The 22,056-nt window shown below is 47.8% G+C and overlaps 1 protein-coding gene across 1 annotated transcript in view; it reads left to right on the forward strand.

The window, feature by feature from the left end:
- The first annotated feature begins 395 nt into the window (after window positions 1-395).
- Window positions 396-22,056, forward strand: part of prrt4b (proline rich transmembrane protein 4b) — a 31,012-nt gene continuing 9,351 nt past the window's right edge. Inside the window, exons 1-2 of the mRNA XM_076721809.1 lie at window positions 396-528; window positions 16,247-17,370. Coding sequence (XP_076577924.1) covers window positions 16,338-17,370 — 1,033 coding nt within the window. The 5' untranslated portion in view covers window positions 396-528; window positions 16,247-16,337. The remainder of the gene's footprint in view (window positions 529-16,246; window positions 17,371-22,056) is intronic.

Raw genomic sequence — 22,056 nt, forward strand, 5'->3', positions numbered from 1 at the left:
GGAACCAGGTTGTGAAAGAAAAGCTATTTTTGGGTGACCCAAAAAGTCAACGTCAGCGTACTAGTTACATTAGGTCTTAATATCTGCCTGAAAACCGCTGAATTCAGCTTACAGCTTGTGCCCGTGCGCACATGGAGGTGTGTAAAGGTTTCGCATGTAACGTGTGTGTTTGCATAAGCGATTGCAGTCTGATGCCTAACTCTGTTTCCCAGTGTCCGCAGCACTGGGTGATCTCCGCTAATGAACAATTTGCTCGGTGAGGTGTGACCACAGGCATTGTGATGGGAGCCACACAGTGGACTACTGATGCAGGGAGCGAGAGAGATAGACAAATAGAGAGAGAGAGAGAGAGAGAGAGAGAGAGAGAGAGAGAGAGGGAGGGAGAGGGAGGGAGACTGGAACTCTATTCCACACAGACAAACCTACACGGGCTCAGAAAGACGGTCTCTCTTGCAGCACACACACACACACACACACTCACACACACCGCTGGCTGTGGATTCTCCATCTTATTCCAAACATCTGTAGGTAAGCAGCTGACACGCTTTCATCTGCCTGTCTGTGCATCTCTCTCTGTTTGCATGTGTATGTTAATCAGCTGCTTTGCATCTAGGAACAGGGACGTGTGGGTCTGACTCCCACATGCGTGCTGTTACACGCTGAGGCGCACAAACATACTGTATACCCTGGAACACATGCTAGAGGGCTTCAGATTAGGGACATCAGAGGCAATCATTGAATAGGAAATCTATAGGAAAACCAGAAATGTGTGTGTTGGTAGGTGTATTCATGAGAGGTTGTGTGTCTGTCAGTGTGTCATCTGGGTGAACCTGACATATAAAGATGATAACATCTGGAATTTTCATGACTACCTGCCTTGGATTATGCATGTCATAACCATGTTTATTCATTCTATTTAAATATAAGGATGCACAGAATATATGCATGTGTGTGTGTGTGTTTTGGTGCTAGCAAACCAGCAGATGCTCTTGCAAGCAAGGATTGTTTGTGTGTGTGTGTGTGTGTGTGTGTGTGTGTGTGTGACTGCTATTTGCATGTGAGTGCAGCACACTCCTACAAGCGGAACAGCGGAGTCCAAAAGGTGCTCAAATCCCGGGGATTAGCGAGACGTCTTTGGCTTTGGCTGTCACCATGGCAAAGGCAGCCGGTGGAACGCCTGTGTTTGAGAGCACCCTTTATAGTCGGCAGGTTCACTGCATTCATCAGCTGCAGGGCTAACATAAGCATTAGCCCGGCACAATTAACGTCAGTCACAAGCACGGGGAATGTGTTTCATGAGTGGTCAAAGTCGGGTTTTAAATAAGTGGAGCGTAAGAGGCACGGAAGACGTTTGGAGGACCAAACTAATCCGAGAAAAAGGAAAAATGACCATTGATGCGAATCAACAAGTTTTGCAAAAATGAAAGTGCAGGAGAGATCATTCATGGTGCTGCTAATGCTCCGAGAAGAATTCTGCTTATGGGAACTGAATTTGTAAAATGGCCAGAGGAAACCCCACAGATTAGGACAGCAAGGCTTTAATCTTGTTTGTAAATAGCATGACTCAGGATGTTGTTCGGTTGTAAAGCCTGCAGGGCAGACGTAGCCTGTCAGAGTCCTGCCTGTGATGCCGCTCATTTGGACCCATGGCCAGAGATGTGGCTATTCCCGGCCATGAGAGCAGCTCTCGTTATGGTCAATAATGTCCAGGGACTATTGACTGCAGCTGGCTGCACCATTTCTATCTGTGGATCTGTACCTCACTACTCACAAGTTAGTGATGGGACGCCAGAGAATCAGCTTGAAAATGTTGTCAAATAAGGAATTATACAGTTAAGTGAATCAGGGATCGATGAAACACAAACTGGGATCTGGATCTGGAATCTGTTTTTTAAAACTGACCTCTTCTGATATGCCATTTTGGGATGCTTTTTGGCTTTGAGTTAAGTCACAAGAGCAATAGCACTCTGATATCCTTCTGGTAAACGTGACACTACAGCCTGCAGCCGATTATCTTAGCTTTGCAGTAAAACTGGAAACTGGTATCTTGGCTCTGTCTGAAGGTCCACCTGCCGACACATTTAAAGCTCCGAACACGGTGTATCTTGTTTGTTTTATCTGTACAAAAGAGTAAAAACAATCAGGTGCGGTCTTAATGAATAATGAACCGGACTATTTCCTGCCTAGAAGAGGTAACTTTCCAGAGACTCGCTGTCACACCACAGAGACACCGAGTCAGAGCCAGCCAAGCTGTTTCCACCCTTGATGCTAAGATAAGCTAAGAGGGAGGAGCTGTATACTATGAAAACACTGGAATACCGATAACCTGACTGATTCATTTTAAATTACAATATTGATATGGCCTGTAATATCTTTATTGATATAAATATGGTCGTGTTGTCTGTAAAGATTAAATAAGCCAAGGGTTAAATAAATCCTGGGGTAGTCTTTTTTTGTTTTTTTTTTTACGTGTAAAACGACATTAATCACCTGAAATCTTCATTTTTTCTTGGTTGCTCTCTTTCCCAAGCTGTCACAAGAATTTTTCATAACCATAGTGACAACTACAGTACATCGATTTATAGGTGGATGGACAGACACTTGTTCGATGCGTTAAGCTCTCTAACACCTTATAAAGCCCTTCAAAGGCGCTGCTTTATGTAGAATAAATCCCTGCTGGCCTAAAGTGGAAAGTCAGATTGAATCTGTTCAGTATTGACATTCCCGCGTAAGCGTCAAAGTCAGGAGAGGACAACAGGAAAAAGCCATAAGTTGACTCCTTAGATGGGAGATAGCCTGTGTTAAAGAGCTGCAATTGAAAATCCAGCAGCCAACAGCATGTGGGAGGGTGCACATGTAAATACAAACTCTGATGCAAACATACCATCATATAACCATGGAAATAATACTAGAGTGAAAACTACAGTGCTTGTAAATATGCACACCCACACAGCCGATTCAGAGGAAAACAACTGTCACCCACAACAGTGGCCATTTGCAGGGAGGTAAATTACTCCATTATCCTGCACTGTTGGCATTGATCCTCAGGCCTAGCCGTGTTCATAGCAGGTTTGTTAAATAATAATGATTTTGGCCACAGTCAATTCGTCTCCATTTGTGGCTCCCCTCAGTGTAGGGCCTCTCCATTTCAATCACTCAGGAGCGACGCACACCTCTAATTCAGTCACCACTCCTTTAACAGCTTTCTTCTTCATTTGCCTTTCCTTTCATTCTCCGAGCCCGTACCCCCTCTCTTCGTCTGTCGCTCTCTCTCGTTAGCTTTGCCACAGCGGCCCTGTTAGGATCATAGTCTTCGCGGAGGGGGCTTGTAATGGTGTGATACTGCGGTCAGATTAATTTAGGATGGAGAAATTTCCATAGAGAAATGTTGTACAGCAGGTTGACGGGTGATTTAGAGCAAGATGGCTGATGGATCTGAGAGAAGGGAGAGAGAGGGGGCTTCTCACACACACAAACACACACAAACACACACACACACACACATACACACACAGACTAAATTGAAAGACCAGAGTCTGTTTACAGAGTTAATAAAAGAGGCTCTGGCAACAAACTAAAATGAGCATTAGGGAGACCGCCGCAGAGTTTACTCTCCTGCACTAAGAATGCCACAACTGAATGTCAATATGGTGTCTTTGTCTCTCTCGCTCTCTCCTTTTCTGCCCTTGTCTTTTGCTCTCTGCCCTTCCTTTCTGCCTCTCTCCTTGTCTTTCTCCGTCTCTGCTCCATTGAGCACACTACAGTGGCAGGCCCCATCTTTGTCAGGAGCAGCGAGACAAAACGCCAGCAAAATAATGGAGGGGACTTGTAAAATCCCCACAGACACTTTTTATAGTTCCTTTCCACTTGCTCTGCTGCCTGTCAAGCCAGACAATGCCCTCACTAACAGGCCTGTATTTGATGTGGTCATGAATGGTGACAAGAAAGTTAAAGGGCCACTCTGGAATTGTAGTAATGCAGAAGCTGTGTTGTGGTTTTCGATTCATTTGTGGCTAGTACATTAGGTTATCAATTTGTTAGCTTGATCGCTAGTTTGTTTAGAATGCTTTAAAATAGTAGCTAATTGTAATGTTATGATCAAATCAGAGTTGCAGTGAATTCTAACTTCAGCTACTTTCGTGGAGGTGGTAGAGCCTAAGAAACATCTTTAAGAAAAGGCCCTTGCATGCGTGCCATGCAGGGTTCTAAATTAACTTTTTTGATCACCAGCCAATGTGGCTGGTGACCTTCTAAAGTTACCAGCCAATCAGAATTTCCACTAGCCAAATTTTTTCCCTTGAAAATAAGAGATTATGAGTGCCACTGAATGCATTTGATCATTTTATTTACATTGTTGGCATGAAAAATGCACAGAAAGTACAACACATGAAACAAAATATACACAGAAAGTGCAAACATTTAATTTATACAAACAAAAAATGCTGTCAGATTTATTATTTTCTAAAAGACATTTTTCCAGTATTTAGTATCATTACATTCCTAATAAAATGTATTTTTCCTTTCAACTTAAAGTGTTTCTGCTTTCCTTCTTTAATAAGAAATATATATAAGTAACAGCCATGACTTAAACACTTGCAAAAAATTGCATTGGTAATAAATTGAATTATGTATGTACAACTAGAAAACACAAATAGTGCAGCAGTCAGTACTGCAGACTCCTTCGGCTCTCCTGATGACTTCGGGCACTCTCATGGTCCTTTACTGCCTCGACTTTAAAATTATTAGTCCCCACCACAAAATTATTCGTCTTGTTTTTTTCTTTCGTGTACATGCGGCAATCCTTACAAAACATGACGGCATTTTCGTGATCAAACACAAGCCATTCACGACCTGTCAGCCATTTAGCGTTAAACTTTCTTTTCTTCGTTTCGCACGCTTTGTCGACATTCTCATCCCCTGCCTCCTTCCTCTTCTCGCCCCCAGACGTCTGTCCCAACCACGCATGTAGTTTAACTGTACTTTTTACTTTTAGCTAGCTCAGTCTCCTTTTTTACAGTTTATACGCCGCCGTTCATTCTTCTTCTTCTTCGTTTGCGTTTCCGTGGTTTCTCGCGCCGGTTGCACTGCAAACTATAGTGTGCCTGCGCACAGCCAATGGGCGTCTTGTACGTCATCACGTAGCATTACGACAGTGTTCATGGGAAATGTAGGACGGACTGTCAGGGGGACAAATGACCAAGAACTGTAGAGCGGCTCTGACTGACATGATTGCCTAATGCATTACCGGCCAAATTGGCTAGTAAGTTTTTATTTACACCCGCCAATATGAATTTTAACCCGCATTTGGCGGGTTGGCGGGTGTTAATTTAGAACCCTGGTGCCATGACAAGATGAGTCAGCCATCAACAGAATACCATCTGCCACGGCGCATGAGTCAAATCAAACAAAGTGCAAACCGAAAGTCTTCTACTTGACTGGAAAGAGCAGAATCGTGTAAACTGCTCCATGATGAGGTGTTACTGATGAAAGTCATTCTGATTGAGTGATTCTACAGTTGGAAACTTAAAAACATGTTGGAAGATGTGTCGTGAAGTGTCGTTTCGTGTGCTACAGGAGTTTCCTTTTACCGCACGATGCCGAGTGAAAGTGATACTGACGTGAAATGTGAGAACCTTAGCCAAAATAAATTATACATATTCCTGACGCTGTTTAAATAATTGATCAGTAATGCATCAAATCAACAGAAAGGCAATCAAGGATGGACTATAATTTGCCTCAAGCTTCACAACTAATCAAACTTGGTTCCTCAACAAGACATCTTTCCCTTTCTCTTTAAACACAGCATTTAATAGTTTATTGATTTATAATTGTCTTGAAGAAGGCAACGCAGCGTGCATGCGAGAGTGTGTGTACCTACTATATGTGGCGACACGAGGACAGATGAGGGCAATTAATAGTGGGTTGGTTAGTGAATATCACTAACCAGGGCAAGCCGGACAACGCCACCTTGGGAGTTTCACCCAAGGAAATACAACAACAAACCCCAAGTTAAAGGCACTAAGGTTCGTAACGATGAGGCAGAAGACGTGCTTAAAAAAAAGATAAACAACCAATCCTTTATTATGAAGTGCACACAAAAGAAACCATAGATGCCACCGGCACACAAGGGATAAGGACGGGGGGACCTTCCAGTGCTGAGGCTTACCGGCAGGGAGACGGGTCCACAAGAGTGTGAGGGATCCAATAGGAGGATTCAGGTCACCCCGGTCACACGTGGCAGCCACACACACATGCAAACACTTTAGTTGGAGGAGCCCATTCCAGGGGACGCACAGCACACACACAAAAAAAAGAAGGGAACCCACCACCCAGGACACCAGAACCACCACCATCGGCTCTCAGCAACTGTAAGGAGAAAAAGGGAAGTAAAATTAATGGGGTTACACTCACAAAAAGAATAAAACGCAATTCCCCAAATCAAAGTAACAAAAACAATTTGATTAACAAACCAAATCCAAAGGCAGCGTATCAACTTAACGGCAAGAACTTAAATCCCACAAAAATCAGGAATAAAATAATATAAACAAAAGAAAATAAATGAACACAACATAACTTGAACAAAAACAATTTAACTCCAAAAGTACATAAAGCAAAATCAAGGGCAACCCCACTATCCTCACACACACACACACACACACACACACACGCACACACGAGCTAAAAAATAGTACAGGCTCTGCAATTCGGCGCTGTAGTTGCAGCGTTGCACGGGGCGAAGCGGGCCACACCAAGCGCAGCACACCGTTAGCGTAGCCAACCCCAGTAGCGTGAAGCAACGCTATATGAAGCAGGATGGCATCAGGCGAAAGAGCGTCGAATCAGACAACAGTACGTAAAACAGTGGCAGGCAAGCAATAGCAGGCAAAGCAGTAGCAGGCAAAGCAGTAGCAGGCAAAGCGGTAGCAAGCAAACCGTAACAGGCAAAGCGGTAGCAAGCAAACCGTAACAGGCAAAGCGGTAGCAAGCAAACCGTAACAGGCAAAGCAGCAGCAGGCACACAGTAGCAGGCAAAGTCGTGCCGGTCTCCGGCGCTGCTTCGGTTCCGCAGCACCTGCAAAAAAATAAAGTTAAGAATCTCACTGGGGGGGGGGCCCACGAACTAACGTCAACAAACTGCCATCAGGCTAGCTTACCGATCGGATGTTGTTTAACCACCTGAGCGGACGTGGAAAGCTCGCACGCTCCAGCAGCAGGAGGACAGCCAGGCAGTTTGGGAGACTGGCGCGACTGGCGCGTAAGTATGGAAGTACCCCGTGCTATGAAGAGAGCCAACTAGTGAGATAAAACAGCAAACTTTCTACACCAGTACCGGCAGCTAATGCTACGTTACCTGTGCAGGTGGCAGCGGGGGGGGAGCGGAAACGAGGCGACCAGGAAGTGAACGGTCTCAACGCCAAGGAGCAAGAGGGAGTCCGGATGAACCCGGTCCCCTCATATAGAGTGCCCCTGTATGGCGATTGGCCAAAGTGGCAATGAGAGCATGGCAGCACACTCATGCGTTAGGGGCGGGGCTGAACATTTCACCCTGCTACAATCTACCCCCCCCAAATGCATCGTCGCCCCGACGATGGGTCAGCCAAGACCAAAGGATCGATGCTAGCTCCAGGGTCTAAAGAGTGCGGACACTGCATTAGACACAGGAGCTGGCAGGTTCACAGTTCCATCTCCCCTGCCCCTCGCAGATCTTGGGAGATGATGCACATTAGAGTGTTGACCAGCGGTTGACCGCGTGCTCCGACGAGCTGCGACTTCACAGGTTCCAGGGTAATCGACTGGTGGGGCAGCCAACCGTGCAGGTGGCGCATCCTCCACCACCGCCCCTGAAACTGGAGCAGGGCCTGACACCATTGGGATTGGGTCCACTTGTGGAAGCAGCACCCACGGAGTGGTTCGAGTCACTGCAGCTGTTTGTATGGGGGTCGCATGAGAAGTCTCATGCCTCAACACAAGCAAATCTCCCTCACGAGGTAGTTCATCTTCTGACTGTGGCTGGTCAGGAGAGGGTGGAAGAGGGACAGCAGCACTATCTGGAGCACCGGCCCCAACTACAGCCTTCAACAGTGTGCGGTGGACCTGTTTGACTTTGGCCTGGTCATCTACAGGGGCAATGGTGTATACAGAGCCTCCCTCTTTTGGTGCTTTTAGGACCTTATACACTACAGAGCCCCACAGATCCTGGATCTTATGCCGCCCTTTCAAATTGAGGTCCCGCAACAACACCCATTGGCCCTCCTGCAGTGGGGCATCTCGGACATGCCGGTCGTGGTTATTCTTTCGGCGCTGAGCTGCAACCCTCAGCCTCTCTCGGGCGCCTTCGAAGGCAATGTGTAAGCAGGTTTGGTGCTCCTGGATCCATTCACTGACATCACCACCGACCGAGTCCTGGACTCGACCCAACAAGAAATCGACTGGGAGTCTGGGCTCCTGCCCAAACATCAGGAAGAACGGGGACTCACCAGTAGCCTGGTGGGGGGTGGTGTTGTAGGAGTACAAGAGCTGAGGCAAACAGGAGTGCCAGTCCCGCTTCCGAGAGACAGGCAGGGTACGCAGCAAGTTGTGAAGGGTTCGATTGAACCGTTCGCACTGCCCGTTGCCAGCTGGATGGTACGGGGTAGTGCGGGATTTCTCAACGCCATAGAGGCTACAAAGCTGCTGAATCAGACAGCTTTCAAAGTTGCGGCCCTGATCTGAATGTATACGGGCAGGGACACCAAACTTACAAAACCATTCTGTGACCAAAACCTGAGCCACAGTGGAGGCTCGTTGGTCACGGGTGGGAATGGCCAGCGTGTACTTACTGAAAACGTCAGTCATAATGAGGACGTTTTCAATCCCAGTGTGGGTGGGCTCCAACACCGTGTAGTCCATGGCCACAATTTCGTTAGGCCGAGATGCCAGCAAATGCCCCATGAAGCTTTGAGCCGTGGGCTGGGTGTTTTTGGCAACCAGGCACCTCTCACACGATTGACACCAGTGTGTCACATCGGAGGGCATACCTGGCCAGTAACACCGCTGTCGCAGTAGCTCCAAGGTCCTCTCGACACCTTGGTGGCCATGCCTTTGGTGGACCTCTGTCAGAACCTCTTCTTTCAAGGCAGCAGGCAACAGCAGCTGGAAAACGGCCTCCGCACCATCTGGGCAAATGACCTGCCGATACAAGACTCCGTTATTCTCAACCAGGCGATCCCATTGGCGGAGGAGGGCCAAAGCCGGCTGTGATAGCTGTTTGCGCTCCTCATAGCTTGGGCGCCGCTTCTGTGTCCAGAAGGTCAAGACTTCCCGAATTACAGGGTCAGCCTGCTGGAGTGTACAGATGTCAGAGGGGGCACGATGAGGCAAAGCCACCACGGCAGCTTGGGTCACCTTGGACCTTGGAACCTGCAAGACTTGCTGCAAGGGTTCAGGAAGTGATGTGCCCGGGAGCAGGATTTCCATGTCCTGTGCACCAGGGGGATTCTGACGAGACAAAGCATCAGCATTCCGGTTAGCCTTTCCCGAGCGGTACTTGACCTCAAAGTCAAATGCGGCAAGCTGGGCTGCCCAACGCTGTTCGGTGGCACCAAGCTTGGCAGATGACAGGTGGCTAAGGGGATTGTTGTCTGTAAAGACAACACACTTGTTACCAAGCAGATACTCCCTGAATTTTTCAGTCATGGCCCACTTCAGCGCCAAAAACTCCAACTTCATGGAACTATAGTTCGTCATGTTGCGCTCAGTGGGCCTCAGACTTCTGCTTGCATAAGCGATGGGCCTCACCTTACCACCCTGCTCCTGCGACAGTACTGCTCCCAGGCCACCATGACTGGCGTCAACCTCCAGGATGAAGGGGAGGGAGAAGTCGGCATAAGCCAGGACAGGTGCAGTGGTAAGCTTGGTCTTAAGGGCCTCAAAACTGCTGTGGCACTCCTCAGACCAGTTTCCAGCAACTGCATGCTCTGACCTCTTCCTGGACTTGGTGCCGCCCCACTCAGCCACCAGCCGGTGTAGAGGGGCAGCCAACTTGGCAAAACCTTCCACAAACCGGCGGTAGTAACTGGCAAAGCCAAGGAATGACCGCAGTTCAGAGATGGTAGTTGGAGGCTGCCAGTTGGCTACCACCTCCACCTTGCTGGGATCTGTGGAGACACCTTGATCAGAAATCACATGCCCCAAATAGCGCACCTCCCGTTGGAAAAAGACGCACTTTGAGAGCTTTGCTTTTAGCCCCTCCTGCTGTAGCCGCCCCAGCACCACCTCCAGCCTCTCCAGGTGTTGCTCAACCGTGGAGGAGAAAACCACAATGTCGTCAAGATATAACAACAAGGATTGGCATTGTTGGTCCCCAAAGATCCGTTGCATTAATCTCTGGAATGTGCTGGGGGCATTGCAGAGCCCAAAAGGCATGCGATTCCACTCAAAGAGGCCGAATGGAGTGCAAAATGCTGTTTTAGGCCGGTCTGCCTCAGCAACTGGGACTTGGTTGTACCCGCTGGCGAGATCCATGGTGGAAAACCAGCGGGCACCTGTCAAGGCATCAAGAGACTCCTCAATGCGAGGGAGAGGAAACGCATCCTTTCGGGTCTTGTTGTTCAGCGGCCTATAGTCAACGCACATACGGAGACTGCCGTCTTTCTTTTTAACAAGTACGATGGGGGACGCGTAGGGGCTGCTGCTCTCTCTGATTACCTGGGCCTCCAGCAAGTTATTAATATGCTCTTTCACCACCTCATAATCAGAGGGAGGGATGCGCCTGTAACGCTGGCGGACAGGAACATCGTCCACCAGAGGGATGTCGTGGGCAATCAAGTTGGTGCAGCCAAGGTCCCCATCATGAGCAGAAAAGACCGGTGCATACCTTGTGAGGAGGGACCTCACCTTACTCTGCTCCCCAGCAGGCACGGAGGACAAATCCATGGCCGCTATCTGCTCTGGGACAGAAGCAGAAACAGACTGGGAGGCCACTGTGGCCATGCTAGATGGCACTTCTGTGACCCCAGCAGGCATGCTCACAACGCTTACCTCATCCAGACTGCCCACAACAGTACGGGGATAGAGCAACACGTCTGTGGAACCTACATTCACAATAGGAATGTAGGCAGTGCCCCTTTCCACCCGAACCAACGCAGGAGAGGCAAGCAGTCCAGCTGGAAGGCCAGAGTCCAAGGGCTCAAACAGCGTGGTGGTACCAGAGTACTGTTTGGAGCAGGTGGCCGTAACAATCTTCATTGTGCCACCGGGGATCCGGCATGCCCTCCTGCCACGCACCCTGACCTTACCCAAGACAGGCTGGGGGGCCTGCACAGTGGCTTGGTGGCACTTCTGCAGTGCCTGCAGAACTGACTCTGGCGCCTCAGATACTGAGGGCAGATCAAACAAGGCCAGGCCGTGCTGCCCGAAGAGCTCTCGATAGCATCTGCGGATTACATTCATCCCTAAAACACCAGGGACCTGAGCAGACACACCACCAGGAGGGTCCTTGACCACTAAAACCCCACACCGCGGCATCAACTTACCACAGAGCTCAACTTCGAGCTCCAAGTAGCCAATGTAGGGGATGGCTAAACCATTGGCTGCCGTGAGCTGTAGCCAGTGGCATGACTGAAGTTTCTCTTGACCCCAAGGCTCAAAATGTTGGTGGAAGAAGCTCTCTGTTACAGTAGACACCATGGAACCAGTGTCTATCAAGCAAGGGACGTTAATTCCACCCATGCTTATGCCTAAATGAGGGCAAGAGGACATGAGCTTGGACACCTCCGTGGAATCACCAAAAACAACTTCTGAGCCAGTGGCTGCACCCCCCGAACTGTGGCTCTGCAATTCGGCGGGCGCTAGTTTTCCGACGGCTGAGTAGCATGGGGCTGCCTGCTGAACTGTTGCGCAGGTAAGGAAGGCTGGGTGCGAGGAGCAACACGAACCCCATCGCACTCCCTGGCAAAATGACCCGGCTGCTGACATCGTCTACAAATGATGGGGCCACGATGAGGGGAACGACTGCGCTGCTGAGAAGTCTGTAAACGAGAAATGCTTTGAGTGAGTTGATTAAGCTGCTCTTGCTGGACTTTAAGCATCTCCCTCATCTCACTCAACTCGGACACAGGGGGTGGGTTAGCTACCCCCTGAGGACCACTTTTGACTCCACACTGAAGGCCAAGAACTGAGGGGACCGAGTGACTTCGGCCCCTAGCACCTCCGGGCAAACCCTCACGCTCCCACCTGATCGCCTCACCCCGAACCTCAAGCAAGGTAGCAGTAGGCTGCCTGCGCACAAACTGTTTTAGCTCACGGCGGAGAGCCCCGTCAATAACATGCTCGACAAACTGATCGCGTAGCAAGACCTCGGCGTTCGGCATGTCGCTAGGCGCACGCTGTTTTACAGATGCCATGAGGCTCATTAACGCAAGGGAAAACTCTTGCAGGGTCTCCCCCTCTTGCTGTCGTCTGGAAAAGAAAGCCTCTTGCAAGGCTACGTAAGAGTCAGCACAACCATAGAGCTCTTGCAACACAGCAATTATTTTGGCTGGATCCCCCCGTTCAGCACTAGAACGGAATTTGATCTCCTCCCGAGCCTCTCCCTCAAGGTGATCAAACAAGAAAAAGGCCTGATCGGATGTAGCCAAATGACGTGCTCTTATGCAAGCCTGCATCTCTTCAACCCACTCAGCTAACCCTATACCAGTTCTACCCCTGAACATAGGACATCGCCTATCTCTGGGCACAAACACGAGTCTCTCTGCTAAAGGGGCACTAGCAATGGAAGGGGCAGTCGGGGGCACTGCAGAAGTAGATGGCACGGCACTAGGAGCAGATATGGCTGCAGCCTGTTCCTGCCGCAGCCTCTCATTATCTGCTCTCAACTGGGCAACTAAATCCCTCAACTCTTGCAACTCTCCCTCCATAGCTACACCTTGACCAAATAAAGTGGAGACTTAGCACGCTGCTTGGGTTGAGTACACTCACCGGCCAGACTTCCTCCACAGGAGCCAACTGCTGCTTTGCCTCGGCTTGATATAAGAAAAAAACAAAAACAACAACAACAACGACAACAAAACACTCACGCACCTGGAACTGCTTTTACCTGAAATCACAAGATTATGTATGAAAGACAAAGAAAGAAAAAAAAGGACAAGAAACGCACGTCTCTGCTCTCAAAGTGATCCTGCCGACAACGCCAGATTGTGGCGACACGAGGACAGATGAGGGCAATTAATAGTGGGTTGGTTAGTGAATATCACTAACCAGGGCAAGCCGGACAACGCCACCTTGGGAGTTTCACCCAAGGAAATACAACAACAAACCCCAAGTTAAAGGCACTAAGGTTCGTAACGATGAGGCAGAAGACGTGCTTAAAAAAAAGATAAACAACCAATCCTTTATTATGAAGTGCACACAAAAGAAACCATAGATGCCACCGGCACACAAGGGATAAGGACGGGGGGACCTTCCAGTGCTGAGGCTTACCGGCAGGGAGACGGGTCCACAAGAGTGTGAGGGATCCAATAGGAGGATTCAGGTCACCCCGGTCACACGTGGCAGCCACACACACATGCAAACACTTTAGTTGGAGGAGCCCATTCCAGGGGACGCACAGCACACACACAAAAAAAAGAAGGGAACCCACCACCCAGGACACCAGAACCACCACCATCGGCTCTCAGCAACTGTAAGGAGAAAAAGGGAAGTAAAATTAATGGGGTTACACTCACAAAAAGAATAAAACGCAATTCCCCAAATCAAAGTAACAAAAACAATTTGATTAACAAACCAAATCCAAAGGCAGCGTATCAACTTAACGGCAAGAACTTAAATCCCACAAAAATCAGGAATAAAATAATATAAACAAAAGAAAATAAATGAACACAACATAACTTGAACAAAAACAATTTAACTCCAAAAGTACATAAAGCAAAATCAAGGGCAACCCCACTATCCTCACACACACACACACACACACACACACACGCACACACGAGCTAAAAAATAGTACAGGCTCTGCAATTCGGCGCTGTAGTTGCAGCGTTGCACGGGGCGAAGCGGGCCACACCAAGCGCAGCACACCGTTAGCGTAGCCAACCCCAGTAGCGTGAAGCAACGCTATATGAAGCAGGATGGCATCAGGCGAAAGAGCGTCGAATCAGACAACAGTACGTAAAACAGTGGCAGGCAAGCAATAGCAGGCAAAGCAGTAGCAGGCAAAGCAGTAGCAGGCAAAGCGGTAGCAAGCAAACCGTAACAGGCAAAGCGGTAGCAAGCAAACCGTAACAGGCAAAGCGGTAGCAAGCAAACCGTAACAGGCAAAGCAGCAGCAGGCACACAGTAGCAGGCAAAGTCGTGCCGGTCTCCGGCGCTGCTTCGGTTCCGCAGCACCTGCAAAAAAATAAAGTTAAGAATCTCACTGGGGGGGGGGCCCACGAACTAACGTCAACAAACTGCCATCAGGCTAGCTTACCGATCGGATGTTGTTTAACCACCTGAGCGGACGTGGAAAGCTCGCACGCTCCAGCAGCAGGAGGACAGCCAGGCAGTTTGGGAGACTGGCGCGACTGGCGCGTAAGTATGGAAGTACCCCGTGCTATGAAGAGAGCCAACTAGTGAGATAAAACAGCAAACTTTCTACACCAGTACCGGCAGCTAATGCTACGTTACCTGTGCAGGTGGCAGCGGGGGGGGGAGCGGAAACGAGGCGACCAGGAAGTGAACGGTCTCAACGCCAAGGAGCAAGAGGGAGTCCGGATGAACCCGGTCCCCTCATATAGAGTGCCCCTGTATGGCGATTGGCCAAAGTGGCAATGAGAGCATGGCAGCACACTCATGCGTTAGGGGCGGGGCTGAACATTTCACCCTGCTACATATAGAACAGAACATGTGGGCGAACAAGTACACTATTGCACTAACATGCAGCGTCAGATCCAAATTCATCTACAATCACATCTCTGCATGCAAGAAATGTGACCGTGTGTGGGTTGGTTGGTGCAAGCTTCAGCACGCAGGCATCTAAAAACAACCTCACCTCACTGGAAGCTGATTTTCATGCTGTTCAGTCAAAATGCTAAAACGAGGGAGTGTGTGGGAAGCTCTGTGTTTGACCCCCCCCTCGTAGTCAGCCTTCATATCTCAGCAGCTGACTGCGTATCCGGGCTGGTTTCATCCCTCCAGGCGGGAACAGAGGGGGAGATGGGAGGTCAAGTCCCTGCTCTCCTGATCAGCGAGAATGGGCTCGAGACTCTTATGCTAGTGGCCGATTGATCTGGTGTGTGTGGGTACGAAAGCAAACACCGAGAAGTTGGGAGAGCAGAGAGAGCTGGCATGGATTAGGGGGAAAAGGGAGTCGTAAATAAACTTGTCAGAGAGAAGAAGAGAGGTAGACAATGAAGAAAAAGTGTGAAGTAATGAGAGTATGATAGAGAAGCTGGAGAGAACTTCACTCTGATCACTTATTTCTGTGAATATTCATGATTTTTTTTACTCCCACACGAACAGATCTCCGTCCCTCTGCTTTCAAGAACAAATAAATCTGAGATTGAAAGAGAGCAAGGCCAAACTCGGGTGGGGGTGGTTGGGGGGGGAGTTTAGTGGGGAGTTAAGTGCAGATAAAGCATACAGGTTGTTGTTCTCACAGGGGAAATTCCTTTGGTGCTCCAATCTTTTCACTGAGGCAACAGGCTAGTGACTTTGAACCACTCGGCGCTCCACAAAAGAAAAAGAGGTCCCTCTTTTCTTATGTTGGCAACCCAGACCCTAATTCTTCACAATCCTCCCCCAGCCCCACGCACACACACATTATGTCTTGGCCATTTCTCACTGAATAGATTACATATGGATGGAGGTTCCTTCTCTAATTGGTCAGTCCGTGTAGCCGCCCAACCACTGCGACACAGCATGCATGTGAGCAGCAGTATGACATAAATACTGACCACCACATCTAACGGGACACCACAAATTGTGGGGTGTCCATAATGCTTAAGTTCTTGTTGTGATTTGTGGTGGGTGACATATTTTTTTTAGCCTGCTAACTTCAGCAGTCGCTTGTAATGGGTGGCACAGTTTCTAGACTTGATTTACTTTTACAGTCTGGAAAAACAGGCGAAAAGCAGGTCACCCTCTGAGAAACGAAAACCCGACCTTCCAGAAATGTTCGATGAAAAGAAAAATGAACAGATGTGAATTCTATTAGGTTTTCGTGGGCTTAAATTTAGCTGTCAGGAGGGTGGATGAAAAGTGTGTCACTCGGTGTGTTCTTGTCTTTTAGGCCATTTTGCCGGACAGCCAGCCAAACCCGCCTCAGGGAGCAGGAGAATGGAGAACAACATGTGACCGGTCCGTGCCCCACTGTCGACAGCATGCTTCGCCTCCTCCGGACCTTGGCTTTCTGCTTCTGGTGTTTTTTGCTACTTCACAAGCAGGCTGTGGCTGATGAAGAAGCCCTCTGGGGGCCGACACCATCAAGAGAGAGCCCACCTGAAAGTAAACAAAGTTCTTCCTGGTGGCCAAAGCTCCCTTCCCTTCCCTCGCTACCGTTCCATATCCCCTTTTATGGGAGCTCAGACAGTAACGACGAGGCGGCTGTGTTGACCACAACCGCCAAAGGGCTGACAGAGCCAATCGATCATTTGCAAGACCAGTTGGGTTCAGGGGAAGGGAGCATTTCTGAAGTCTCTGAGCCACCCATCACTTCGACTCAGGGGCTCCTAACGAGCGTGACGAAGATAGGACCAGAATCACTTCCCACGGGAACATCAGATTCTCCACACAGCAGCATAGCGCAGAGCCACAATGATACTCTTGTTCCAGACTCCTACTCTCCCACAAGCAGTTCTATCAGAAACACTCTGTTCACCAACAGTTCTACAAGCACAAGGACTCCTGAACAAAATACAACACATACCCACCCACCACGGGGCACCGCAGGAGCAGCCAGATCCAACACGGCTGCCACTCCGCAACACCTCCCTGAGGAACTCACTGATAAAGAGGAGGCTGAAGATTTTACAGAAGAGATCGCTTCCACGATAGCGCCAGAAACTACAGTCCCCACTGCCCTGACATGGGCAGCAGCCCAAACCACAACAACAATCCCTGGACTGGTGGAGACCACACTGACCGTTACTCCCCCTACATCCTCAGAATCCATGTTTGTCAGAATACCCCAGGACTCGACTGTTCATATTATCCTCCATGCTGGAGAGGCCACAGTGACAGAAAGTGACCCCACTCAGAGTGGGGCTGACCTGGGCTTCTCAGTGACCAGGTCGGGGCCCATGCAGGAGCAGCCAGGGGTAATCACCACTGCCACTAGGACTGATCACAAACTACCGCCGGAATCCATAGCAAGCACAACTCAGAGCCAAAGGGTTAACTTCCCAATAGCAGGAGGTAAGCAAAGCTGAACAAATCAATAGTGGCTGGATTGACTCAATAGATGTGATCAATCATGTGGAGGCAGGTTCTAAGTGTTCAATAGATGGTTGTCAAAAGGCTGCAGACAGTTCGGCTTGATCAATGACATTTCTGACATGGTAAGTAGTCAAAGGTCCGACATTAGCATAAATCCAGATCTTGTTGAAAGTCAGTCAACAATCATGTAGTACAAGTCTGGAATCAACATTTCCCTGATTGTAACGGTGTCTTCTTGTTCACCTTGCTCAGAGTTTTACTCTGTGGGGTTTTTTAATAGATAGATATTAGCTTTACTGATCCTGTGGACAAACACAATTCAGCAACGTGACCGCTTTCAGAACAGAGCTGCTCCTACAAAACAATGAAACATCTTAATTATGTTTCCAATGCTTGCTGCCCACAGACTTTGAACTATTCAATAAAATAGTTCCATGACACACACAAGTCTGAATGGAGATTAAAGCATCAAAATCTGTTGTGAAATCTGTTGTGGATATTTAAAGAGACTTTTTGGAATGATGTGTTTTTGTTGACTGGCCGCATCTATATCCTTACTTCATTTAGCATTTCACAACCGCTACCAGAGAGCAATTTGTACCGCCCAAAAAACACTTAACTAATCCCTTTAACAGTCTGTAATGAGTTTTCAAGCAACATTGCATAAGACATTACCTCCATAAATGGAAGGAAAGTGTATTTGATTGAATGCTGCTCGATGGGGGTTTTGTTCTCCACAGAGCGTGAAAAGGGAAGGACAGTGAGCTAAAGCAGCTACTGATAGCCAGTAGGTTTCAGGAGACTTTGACACGACATTGAGGCAAAACCTCCTTCTTCAAGACCCATCCCCCAACACTGGTGGCAGTCTGGTGTCTGTATGCTTAATGAGTCTTCAGAGGAACATCCTCCTGAGCTACAGACGCATTCATCATGTTGGGTCAAAGGCTGAGGCAGAAAATGATGAGTCGATTATTCTCAGCCGGCGAGGTTTGGTGTATATCTGATAAAACCATGATTGTTTGGTGGATGTATACTCACAGTTGTGTCTGTATTGTTCACCTAGCTAAAAAAAAAGACAATATCCTTTTAGTATTAGTCAATTCAAATATTTTAAAACATTTTCTAAACACATTTTCTGCATCTCACTACACCTACTGCCTAAAATCATCTCTTAAAAATATATTTTTGATGTTAGTGCTTCTGATTTGAAACAACTTTTAGCTTATTGCTTGAAAAAATCTCATGTCGAGGTCGATCTAGTGGCCGGTCTGAATAGAATTGAAGATGCTGATGTAATTTTCTTTCCCCAAGTACTTTAAGGACTTCTTCTTCATGTGTGATCCAATCAGAAGCTCAAGCCCGCCTACCAAATGGACCTTGAGATGAGACTGTTTTGTCAGCTGCTGTTTCCAAGGACAAAAAATGGGCTTCGAGACTAAGCTCTTGGAGATAGCAATGTAATCTGCTCATCGTCAAAAAGTTCATTAACGCTTCCTCTGTGAAAAAACACAGGTCGAGAGCAAATGTTCTCTTGCAGTGTTGGAATACGACTGTTCCATCTCCTGCATGTCCCACAGTGCTTTACGCTGCTTGTACCGAAAGTGATGTTTTGTCTGCAGCACCCAGTGTTGTGTCTGCACTTGTTTTCGGTCGAGCATCGTGTGGCGGCATACAGAAAAGATGGGGGGCTCGGCCTGGGTGGGGAGGGGTGCTGTGGCCGTGTATCAGTATTCCAAGCGCACACTCAGCAAAACCACCGCCTCTCCTGCGGGACCATCCGCTCGCCAGTCGCTGCTCATGGCTGCTGAATGTGCTTCTTGCCATTCAGCCTCCTCCCTCCCTGCTCCCCTCCTCCTCGTGCAGTCCTTTCGCCTCCGTACAAACACGAATCTCTGTCACTTTTTCTGTCATGACATGTCAGCCACGGCTGCTTTGAAGGTCGAAAACGGCTTGACGGGGATGAGAGAAGCTTCTGGTCATCCATGAAGAATGACAACCAATGGAACACGGTGCTTTTATGCACCCCAGTAGTCTGCTTGGTGTAGCATGGCACCGGAGTCCTGCCGTGTTTAAACGATTACACCTTGCCAAAGGACACAGGAGACTAATATGAAAATGAAAGCACAGCACCCCTGTGTTATCATAATGTACATTATCCCAGTGTGAATATACTGTGCGTGTGCTGTGCTGGGTGAACCACTTCCCCACTGGAGGAGTAGAACATCACCGCACGAATGGGAGGATTTTCTTTCAGAGCGCATTTGCTGTGAGGTGGTGCCCTTGAGGAGGCTGTCAGGTATTAAAAAAAAAAAAAAGCTCTGCATCTGTGTCAAATCCTCTACTAAGGGACACTTCGATATCTATCAACAAGGGCAATTATGAGAAGAGAGAGCGAACAAAACGGGGGGACAGAACTGGGGGTTGAGGCTGATGAGATTCTGGAGCATCTCAGAGAGCTGCACATTTTCTTCCTAAAAGCTTCCCTTCATCCTGCTCCTTCTTGCCCCTCCTCCCACCTTTTCCATTACTGTATGCTGTACTCACTGGCAATGGCGAGACTAGACCCTTAACACACTCCATTAATACCTGCAAGGATATATTGTCTCTGTGATCTGAGTGCTATGCCAAACAGCTAAAGCGCGATAGATTGATTATGGAGATGGATTTAAAGCAGAGCATGTGACATGAATATCCGACGCCCTTGTAGAATTGACATGGAAAAAGGGGCTGAAATCCAAATAGGGAACAGTGTGGTGACTTTAATGTTATGTTAATCTTCCCGTAATGACTTCTTTACCAGACAGAGTCCACGAGTTTTGAAAAACTGGACGGATTAGACCTGTTTGTTTTTAGGATTTGACCCTCAGCTCTCACGCTGGATTGCACTGACTAATGCAAATAAGCAATTATAGAACAATCTGGATTACTGCTCACCTCTATTCAGCCTGATATTAAAGCAAGACTTTAAAGCGTAATGGAGTTACAGCAGATCTTTTAATAATGATCTTTGAACTGAGCCAAATTAGCAACAACATGATGAAATTTGGTGCAAGTACATTTAGAAGAAATTCCAGATGAGGTGTTTCACTTATAATATTCCATTTTTATGCATCTGATTGTGAGCATCCTCCCTGCTGCGCTGCTATCCATCCCGTTCCTCTTCTTTCTTATCACTCTAAGCTCAGTATGTTTGTTACACACCCACGTGCGTGTTCTTCTGCAAACTCTCTCAGGGCTCGTGTAGATAAAGCAGTGTGTAATGGAGTGCAACATCATCTTTTGTTCATTATTTCTGGAAGCTGAAGATAATGAGTAGCTTCTGAATCACTGTACAGTGAATAAATACCGCACCAAAACGGCCATCATTGCTTCAAAAAAAAGTTGTGGGTGCTACTTTCAGTTCAATTTAGGACGAAACCTGAATTTTAATGCCGCACGTGCATGGAGAAACAGCCATTCACAACCTGAGCTGAACAGGACAAGAAAGATTCTTCTTTGACTGAGAAACAACAGACAGAAAATCACTCTTTAAGGACATGAGCGTTGAAAGAAAGCACTAATTAGGCAGACAGTGAAGTGATAATTCAGCACATGTGCAGTGTTGAGCTGCTCAGTAAGTAAAATGCAGATCCACTCCTTTCCTCTCTCTTATCCCTTTATGTTTGTATTTTGCTCTGTCAGCAGTCTCTCTGTAAATAGCTGGTCATCAGTAATTTTGCTTGTGAGACGCTGAAGAGTTCCGCTCTTCGTACTGTGTGAGGGAGCGCACATGTTTGCTGTCTTTATATCTCATTTGCAGCAGATCTTGTCAGATGTTGTAATTGAATCTGCAGGCCCGTCACAGCGTCTGTGCTGCAGAGCTAAGATGGTGCAGTGATCTGGCTGCGATGCACAGCGTCTCTTTCCAGTTCACTTGACGCGCTTGACAAACAACAGCTTAACTGTAAAAACAAAAAAGCTGTGACGGCGAAACACTTCAAGGAGGCCTGCTTCAGTCGGGTACTGTCAGAACAAATACACCTGTTTGCTTCCCCTGTTTGGAAAAATACTGAAAAGATGACTTGCATAATTTGAGATCTACACTGTTAAAAACGTTTGGTTAAAATTTCAAGGCAACTGTCAAAATTTAACCGTCCTCAAGAAACTCCATTTATATACAACTAATATGTATATAAACAGCATGATAACTAAGGGCGTAGGAGCCACTAGTGGTTAAAAACACGTATGTATTTTTTCTTTAGCATTAGTCTCTGTTACTCATCACTCTCCCTCTCCTGTGGCTGAGACAGATCTCCAGCTGTGTGGAGGCCAACAGAGCAATAAAGCAGATTTTGCTTTGGAGACTTTTAAAACTCACAATTAGCTCGGGCGCTGTGAGCGTGACCTAGATTATACTGTACGATAGTAGCTTGCATTGCCTCGTAGCTGTTATGATTGTTTCTCTCGCTCATTATTCCTCCCACTCCGCCTTATGCCGTGGTATCTTTTTATTAATATTCATTCTGAAGATGTAAACTAACACTGTACCTGCCATCCCCGGCTTCATCGTCAGCCTTTGCCAACAGATTCACTCTCTGAATATTCTCCAAAATCTGCTCCATCTTTCATTTATAACTGCTGCGCTGTGTTGTAAAACACACAAATCCTGCACAGAGGGCTGACTGT

The sequence above is a fragment of the Chaetodon auriga genome, chromosome 22 (genome assembly GCF_051107435.1).
Source record: "Chaetodon auriga isolate fChaAug3 chromosome 22, fChaAug3.hap1, whole genome shotgun sequence".
Lineage (NCBI taxonomy): Eukaryota > Metazoa > Chordata > Actinopteri > Chaetodontiformes > Chaetodontidae > Chaetodon > Chaetodon auriga.